A 9,763-nucleotide genomic window follows, 5' to 3' on the forward strand; every position below is an offset into this window, starting at 1 on the left:
GGTTCTCACGAAGTCTTCAGAAGAAGTAGTAGTAGTATTAGGGTTTCATTAAACCATCCTTCCTGGAAAAAAATTAGTATGAGAAAATATATAATAATGTTATGCTCGCTGTTATGGATTGCTTTCGTTCGTGTGAAACGTTATGGATTTGCTTAACTACGAGACGAATAGCTAGCTGTCCAATGTGGACCAATGCTCTGCGACCTTCTCTTCCGGAAGAAACTAACATACCATACCATACCATACCATACCATATGGGTCTATTTCATTGACCACAAAATTCCCGCCCGTCTACAACAATTAATAAATATGTTTGCAAGATTAGAAACTACTACACCATATGGTTCTGTCCCTGAGCAAATCAAAAGATCCTGGTTTTAACTGACATGTATGCGTGTGTATATATATATATATACACAAACACACACACACACACACGGGTGACCATTCCGACCGAACATGGCATGGTGCTGATAACAAGATGGAACGGCAATTTTCCGTCTTATTATGGTGCTTGCCCAATCAGCGCCAATACTGAGCCCAACGGTGTATGGTCTCGACCATTTGGGGGAATAATGCACTAACACTCTCATTTATGAGATCCTGGAAAAAGTGAATGCACTCCTCATCATCCAAGTCCAGCCGAAACTTCTCTTGAAGCTATATATCAAGGATTCAAAAACCACCTCAATAAAATGTTAGCAATAATTCTCAATAGAGCACAAGTAAACAGCAGCGTCACCTTTAGAATGCCTTTTTCAGGATCACAAGCTATGTCAGGAATATTGGAACCCGCCATCAGGTGAAACAGATTCAGTATAAGGTTGCTTGATTTCCGGAGAATATTGTATGCTTCACAACAGTATGATTTGAACCTCGTATAGTATTGACTGCAAGAAAATAAATTTTGGAAAATGAAATGTAACATATCCTCAGAACTATTTTCCCCGACAATCCCACCACCACCCAAGAGACCTAATCGCTGCAAGAAATGGGTTTCTTTCTTCATTTGTCATACAAGCATAATTATTCTCAAAACTCAAAGACCATCATGACCGAACAAACAGATAGACTTTAGAGATCAGCGGGAATACCTCTCAGCTCCTCCCATAGCCTCAACCATTTCTTTGCAAAGTTTCATGGGTGGTGGAAAGGGTTTTGGATCCCGACCTAGAATGAAACCAAAATCAACATGCAATAGGCGACCATCATCTCTAAGCAGAAGGTTATCCAAGTGCCTATCAGCCAACAAAATTAATCCATTAGGAAATGCAATAACTCGGCATACAAATCTCAAGACACAGGCATGATGTTGCACAGTCAAAGCAGATAAAACACACAACAATAGCACACTTCTTCCAGTATCATAGCTTTTAACACACTGCAAACATCTACAATGCAAAAGTTTTACCATCAGGCAGCCAATCAAAGTGACTGATACTCTATACGTGTCTATAAACTCATTGCAATCCATCCCCTTTGCCAAAACAAACTTCAGCAACAATTTCATCAGACAGACTATTGCAATTGTGGATGTAAGGTGATGAGAAAGCACATCCCACTAGATGATAACGAGAATAATTTATGGATCCCACACGATTTCTTCAAGTTCATCTTGATTTGCCATCACAAAATTGCGCAAACAACTTGTGGTGTGAATTCAAAAGCAAATGCTTGCAATAGAGTAGGAGGATAATGGGAAAACACTGAAAATCATAGGAGTTTAGAATTCTGACTAATATGAGAAAATTCATACTTCAAATTCAGTATATATGAGAGAGAGAGACAGAGTCACAACAAAGTTTACGGAGAAAAAAAGGAAGATACTGAAAATTTATATTTCAAAATTCAGTTTCAAATGGCTGAGGATCCAAAACTTACATAGCATGCACGAACTTATGATGGTAAGACCAGAAAAAGCAATCATCATTAACACTCACCTATCTCCAATGCCTAAAATGTATGTGATGACTGAATAACCAGCACAACTTTTAATGAATGTTTCAAGACATGTTGCAGTAATCCCAAATGGTCCATCCTCATCTGGATGGAACTTTTGAAGGTAGCTTATGATACTACGGTGCTCTGAAAGAATCTGAAACCAAGAAGGAACAATATTCATAAAATCATGGAATTGATCAGTAACTCACAAAACAAATAAGAGCGCATATAGAAGAACCAAAGTGATGCCCCTCAAATTACCTGTAAACATATAAAAAGATAACCAACTTACTCCTGAGGTTCAAAAACATGATAGGATAACAGCTAGCCAGCAGCTAACTAGTTCACTGCCTAGTCATTGAGGTTACAATAGCATCAACAGACTAGTTAAGGTATTTAAATGCAAACTAAAAGAAATTCTAAGCCCATGTAATGCCTTTCTCAGATTCTCAAAGTTACTCCGCACAACACAAGGAACATTTGTCATTAGCTGTCCCCACAACATGAACTGAGTCACTGAGGACTCCCATAGAAATCCACAAGGAAGTTGCAATTGATCCTCCAAAAACATTAACATGAAATTCTTTGAAACAAAGAAGCCTGAAAAATCGAGGTTCGTGCAGTCACCTAAAACTAGCAAATAAAGGTGAGAGACAGTGCATCAGTGCCATTAAAAAATGCAAGGGCAATAGCAGGCTAAAATAACCTTTTTTTTTTTGGGAGGAGGTCCCACAATAAAAAAAATTTACCACACAGAATCAACACCAATATTAGGTACCTGTGCCAAAGATTTGGATGGTATAAACTCCATCATGCCTTCATCATGTCCGGTTGCTAAAACTCTGTATGGGGTCAAATGCAGATCAAGATTCTCCAGCTTAAGCAGACGATCCATAAGTGTTACCATTTGGATGACCTGAACAAAGTACAGTTTAGTATGCAACCAACAAACCATTTGGCAAGCCCACAAGTTTTATCACAAACCTAAAAGAAAACTTTTATCAACTAAACTTAGTAAAATTCAAATCTGGTTAAAAAAATATTTAGCATTTACCAACTGGTCTTGCCGAAGATCATCGCCTTTCTTAAATATTATCTTACAAATCCCACCATTTGTTGTTCGAAAAGCCAGACGCAATGGGTGCAACGCACTTTTGAATATTGATGATTCTGATGGTATAATCCCTGAAATGAGGACTCCAGGAGCCAGTGGTGATCGTATTGGCTGAAAGTATGAAACATAACTAATTTAAAACCATAATCATCACATGCATGCTCAAGAAGGAAAATGTTTGAGCAAGAAAGCCTATGAATTTCTGTCACATGATCACCTCATCAAAGTACTGATAGTAGAGAAAAAGTAGTTACCTCGTCAAAGTAGGTGAGCTCACTAAGAAGGCCGGATAAAAGATGTCTGAGTTTTTCAATCTTCTTCTGTGTACCTCCACGGACATTCCTAACATCTCTCATTATGGAGCATAATTGGGCAGTCAATTCTGTCTGGCGAACCAAGCTCTGCCACAACTTGAAACCATCTTCATCTCCATTTGCAACTACTCCCAACTGCAACAACAAGTAGAGAGAAATACCTTTAAAAACAGCAATGGGCCTAGTCTTACATACTGTGCAGAAATCTTGCACAACAGTAAATGTTCCCCCCACACCAGACATTCAAGTAGATGCAAACACATTAATATTTTTCTAGTTGGTAGAAGAAACTGAGTACGACCTATATAATCAAATTAGCTTTCACAATAATTCTAGAACTTCCCAATTTTTGGAGAGTAATTGGAGAAATGTAATCTCACAGTTTCGAAAGCTGAAACAAGTATAAAAATCGTTTATTCATAATGAAACGTAATATTAGGATATTTAAAAGTATGGGATAGAAAGATAAACAAAAGAACTGAGTCTCCTGATTCTGTGATGATAATCCACAAATCACCTTGAGCATACTTTCTTCCAAAATCTCATAGGTACAATAGAAACGTTTTGCATATGCAGGATCATGAAGTTCCACAGCAACATACCAGCGGAGGAAGCTAGCCAGCTCAATATTGCGCAATGCTGCCGAAACAAGCAACGTTAGTTTCAGATACATTTACAAGTAAGCCGCAATATAGATTACATTTGTTTATTGAAGATTCTCATGTATATTACAGCAAGCGTACACCGTTGCACAAGGAAATGGGATAAGCGAGATTTATCAGAACGCTCAAACCGAAGAGCTTGAACCAATTGAAGCAGGTAGCACTGGAGCTCATCATCATCGGCTCTTTTAAGTACACTGACAGCATATGCACGGACCTGTTGGATAATGACAATGAAGCACCCTAAGACTAAGCAAATCTGTTTGCAACCATAATGCACAAAAGCAATTTTGATTTTTCATGCCAATCAACTTATGAATAGTCATTTTTTAAGGAGCAATGGACCTTACTATGGGCTATTGTAATTCCAGAACTCACATAGTTAGGACTCTAGGAAGTAAATACTTCCTAAAAATGGTTAAACACCAGAACTCACATAGTTAGGACTCTAGGAAGTATTTACTTCCTAAAAAAGGTTAAACACCAGAACTCACATGGTTAGGACTCTAGGAAGTAAATACTTCCTACAAAAGGTTACACACAAATTTAACAGTGTAGAGTATCTTTCAGGAATGGACCTAGACACCCACACACACATGCAAGCATGCATCTAGCACTCACCTCTTCACTTTCGAACACAGGAGACAGAAGCTCCAATGCATCACAGACATCAATTGGTTCCCACTTTCCCATCAGTTCCAATGCCTGCTTTGCTTCCTGCCAAAACAAAAGTATAAATCATCGCAAGACTTTCTACACGAAATGCATGTATTGTCTTAAGCATGTGTCACAAAAAGGGGTAAAGCATACAAGCAAACCATGAACAAGGATCAGGAATTAACCCTTAAACACCATCTACAAGAAAAAAAAGGGAAAAAAAGCTAAAGAGAAATAGAGAGCAAGAAGGATATAGCAAATAAATAAGTATGGATGTAGGAAGTACAAACATGAAACAGAAGGGGGAAGTTAAATTTTATACACAACAACAATCAGGTTTGCAACTCAATGACATCCATCCATAGCAACAGACACCAGAAGTTCAATAGCTAATTATCCAAAATGTTATGGTCCAGGTCCATAAAACTTACTCACTGAATGTATATTCAATGACTATAAACATCCACGTCCCTTCCCGCATGCAGGAAGTTGCTTTCTCAGGTTCAATGGGATTTATAGGTGGCAGGGCAAAAGAAATTACACCAAACAAAGAATCAATAATTATTTGTGATACAACATTTCACTAAATTGAGACAACCAAAGTAGGATGGGAAGATAGGAAGAATGCAGATGTACCTGTACATCACTCCACTCAACACACCGCAGAAATTTTGTAAGAGCTCTCTTCTCGGACATCAACGAAAAACGAAATTTCCAAAGGAGCTGCCTTTCATCTCCACTCAAAGTCCTTGTTGGAGGGTACTTTAATATTCTTTGTATCGACCTAACAAACCACGCAACAGCTTGCAGATCAACATCAATAAAATGACATGAAACAGAAACAGCATAACACGGTAAAACATAAATAGTTTGTTTGGATAGGAGTTTATTTGGATGATTTATTTGAGATAATTACTGTAGCACTTTTTGTGATGTGATGTATGTGAGATAAAAAGGTGATTGAAATTTATGAAGCAAATTATTTTATCTCAAATCATCTCAATCCAAACACACTCATTAATGAATCTATGTAAAGGACGAGAAAAACTATCACAATGTATCAACAGGATGGTACAAGGTTGTAATAAATAAATTGCAAAAACTAATGCTTTCACAATTTTACTCCTACAATTTGGGAGTGAGTGTGCACTTGCATAATATGTTTCTGCAACACACGATTGTGCATGCGCAAGCGCGTGTGTGAGTGAGAGAGAGAGAGAGATATCATCACAATTATCCAATGACATGAAAAACTGCAAGTACTCAAGGTAATGTTAGGACTTCATAAAGTACGCACTTCCTCTCTGTAATGCTTGGTTTTAGATCCCTATCAATGATGCCGCGGTTTAGACTCCTTGCAAGCTTTAGTTGCTTGTGCTCAGAAGGATTAATCTTCCCCACTTCCGGATCCCATACAGTAACCAGTTCATTTGTTGAAGCTATAGGAGATGGTATCAAGAAATTTGCCCCTGATTCCTACTCATCAAGGGAACAAGAATTACATTGTAAGTAAAAGGCCAGGAAATTAAAAGACAAATCCCAGACATTGAATGGGTGTGAAGTGTCTCTCATATAATTAAATGCTAGAAACCAAAAACAGGTATAATAAAGATATAAAGATATATCAGGTGAAATATTTTCCAATTCCTTTAGTAAAGGAAAGCTTCTTATTCACAAAAAGAAGTAAAATAGAAAGCATTGGCCTTTCCCATATGCACATTAGATTGCCAAAAGGGAAATAAGCAGAATAGATCCAATTACTACGTCTTTCACAACAACTTCACAGCCAACAATAGTTTTTCAGGTCCCTGAACAAAACCACTTGTCAACCAAACCTATTTTCTGCATAATGACGATACAAACCAACTCCTTTCTAAAATCTATCTTAAATTCCCGGAAATTCCTCCAATTGTTCCCATTGCTTGGAGCCATCATTTTTTATTCTAGAGGGATAACAAGTTCCAATAATTTGGGATCTCCTTTGCCAAAATCTTCACTTATTTGCTTCCCATCTCAGTTTTATACATTATCCTCCTGTCTACTCAACCCTATCGGGAAAAGTTTGTTCGGTTGTTGTATCAGTTTTCAAATTTTTCTTTTTCAGCCCTGGGTAACAAAAATAGGAATTGTTTACAGGAAGCAGTCAAAGAACAATGGAGCTCAGGAAGGAGAATACGAAATTAAGCTATTCAAACTCAGGAAGGATTCACTCAAACTCAAGAGTAAAAAGAATGCACTGCTGCAAACTTGAAAACAGCTACCTGAAAGACAACTCGATGTTCGAAACTACAAAAATCAATGACCAAATATACATGAGAACTTCCATTTTTACTGTTCTCTCGCTCCTTAATTTTCTCCATAGCTGGAAATGCAAGCCGGTCCAGCCAATCAACCCGTTGAATTTGTCCCCTCTCATACTTATTTACAAGCTTTTCCAATCGCTCCAACTCTCCACGTTCCTCCTTCGGAACCTAGCAGAAGACAAGCTGTGTGAGCAAATAAAAGAGTCTCAAAATATTTAATAATGACAAGGTAAAACCTTGGGAAGGGGAAAAAAAGCTATTATTCACTAGTAAATGAAGAATAAAAACCTTTCCAGGAGTACTTGTATGGACAGATCCATCTGCTTCCTTTCCGAGCCACAGCCTGAGCTTATGCTTCCCTGTCTTTAGTTGTTTTTTCATGTTAAATAGATGTATGGTAGCCCCACCAATCACTCCTTCACTCTTGCCACGTGAAACATCCCAAACCTGATTTGTAAGGATATTACCAACAAGAGAAGAGTCAGGTAGATAAAATTGCCGTGCAAATATATAACACTAGTGATCAAATCTTTTGCCATAATGGGTCAAAGAAATTAGCTTTCAAAAAACAAAAAAGCTCTCCAACATCTAATTAGTTAAAGCACCTTCCTCTCACTTGGTGCAGTCCTAAACTAGACATCTCATTTCCACAGAACTACCAATGGTCATGATTCCAACATTGATCCTCGTCTTTCAAAATTTGAGATGATCATCACAAGGCAAAGCCTTTTCTAATTATTTGTCCTTTTCTTTTTCTACTGAGCTAATGAAGCAGGTAAATGTGAAAATTTGTCAGCAAAGCAAAAGATTATGATTAAGGTATATCTCAAATGCAAAAAGGCGTTGCAGACTCACAGTGAATGCAAGTTGTGAATTAGCAGTCAAGTCCCGATATTTCGTGCTCAATGTTATAAGCTCATTCCAGCAATACGATGGGCCTTTTGTTTCCAGTCTGACAATCAAAGATTTTTCATTACTAACAGAACAAAAGGACCTACCAAACTCCAAAGAATTGAAATCTACAGAAAAAAAGGAAAAAGAAAATGCACGCACGCACACACACTCTCTGGATATGAAATGTGATTGAGAATGACCTAGTTCTCATGGGAAGTCCGAATGGAGCTCCATCAAGATACAATGTACACTCAACATACAGCTCAGGCCTTCCTTCCTCTAAAGTTGAATCAACATCAGCTGTTGAATTAGAAAATGAAACAAAAAAAAAAGAGAGAGAGTGCATAAGTATATGCAGATAAGCAGCTCCAAATATTGAGCCGTATATGTGCATATAGACATATTACTAATTTGTGTTTTATGTTCACCAATTTCGAGAATAAAACCCTATTTGATAGGTAGGAAAAAGAATCAACTTTAGCAGTACCAGCATGAGCAGGTGAAGTTAATTTACCTGAATCGGGGTTTCTGGAAGAGGGCAATTTCCCTTCCAACCGTTCGATTCGAAAAGTGACGGGAAGATTGATGTCGCATGATAAGAAGAAGCGGAATTCGTTCCCGCTCATTGTCTCTTCATAGTAATTCCCAGTTTAAGAAAAGTTACGATTTTCTTTTTTCTCGTTTTTAACTTTGCTATTTGTTTTGGCGACGAAGGACTTAATCCAGAACTAGTTACAGAAGAATCTGAAGAATTGGAATCGCAATTCTGCAAAGAGTTTGATATTGCTTGGCAATTTGGGGCAACCGTCCCAAATACAGCATTCAAGAAGAAGTGAGCAAGTTTTCGTGAAGAAAACAACTAGGCAGCCCGGGACTGATGCTGGAGTAGACGGGTTGAGAAGAAAGTTAGGTGGCGTTTGGTTCGCACATCGGAGTCGGATTCGGATTCGGAATCGGATATCTTGGGTTTGGAATGAGGTCATTCATTCCAATACATTTGTTTGGTTCAAGTACCTAGAATGTGTATCATTACTATAGTTGATGTTTGGTTCGTCGGCTCTTTCGGAATGGAATATAATAAATATATTATAAACCACATCGTAAATGATAGTCATTGGCTCTTTGTAAATGGGATATAAGAAATTTTCACTAATTAAATATATTAGTATAAAAGTATTAGTAAATTTAGTATAACTAATTAATAATTTCTATTAGTAAACATGTATAATTATTAGTATAATTGATAATATCAATTTTATTACATAAATTAATATACATTATATAATACATATAATTAATAATAATATTATTATAAGTTTGTAACTAATTAAATTAAATATTATATATAAAATTAAATATAAATATACAAATGTTATGATATAAATATATAATTATAATTATATAATATATACAAATATTAATTATACTGATATTTTATATAAATATAATATATATTACGTATTATATATAGTTATTATTATATATTATTATATTTAAAATAATAATTATAATTATAATTATATAACTTATTAATATTATATACATGTATATATTATAATTATATGCACATATAATATATATTTATAAATATACATATATATTATAAATATATTATTATATAATATTAATAAATTTATAATATATATTATATAAATATAATTATATTTAACTAAATAATTATAATATATAATTATATAATATAATAATATCATTATTATAAGTTTGTAACTAATTAAATTAAAGATTATATATAATTAATTATAATTATACAAATGTTATAATATAAATATATAATTATAATTATATAATATATAAATATTAATTGTACTAATATTTTATATAAATATTGCATATTAATATTAAATATAGTTATTATTA

At 35.4% G+C, this 9,763-nt stretch overlaps 1 protein-coding gene across 1 annotated transcript; it reads right to left on the reverse strand.

Annotated features, from left to right (window-relative positions):
- Window positions 1–238: 238 nt before the first annotated feature.
- LOC113753155 (phosphatidylinositol 3-kinase, root isoform) lies at window positions 239–8,779 on the reverse strand. The gene is made up of 17 exons (XM_027297254.1): window positions 8,400–8,779; window positions 8,086–8,185; window positions 7,847–7,943; window positions 7,280–7,438; window positions 6,950–7,159; window positions 5,986–6,164; window positions 5,325–5,472; window positions 4,653–4,748; window positions 4,113–4,248; window positions 3,887–4,008; window positions 3,310–3,504; window positions 2,996–3,166; window positions 2,720–2,857; window positions 1,941–2,095; window positions 1,095–1,238; window positions 743–890; window positions 239–660 (listed from the first exon to the last, which is right to left on the reverse strand). Exons 1-17 carry the CDS (start codon window positions 8,509–8,511, stop codon window positions 523–525), a joined length of 2,448 nt encoding a protein of 815 aa, XP_027153055.1. The 5' UTR covers window positions 8,512–8,779; the 3' UTR covers window positions 239–522.
- Between the last annotated feature and the right edge of the window lie 984 nt (window positions 8,780–9,763).

The sequence above is a fragment of the Coffea eugenioides genome, chromosome 11, assembly GCF_003713205.1.
Source record: "Coffea eugenioides isolate CCC68of chromosome 11, Ceug_1.0, whole genome shotgun sequence".
NCBI classification, from domain to species: domain Eukaryota; kingdom Viridiplantae; phylum Streptophyta; class Magnoliopsida; order Gentianales; family Rubiaceae; genus Coffea; species Coffea eugenioides.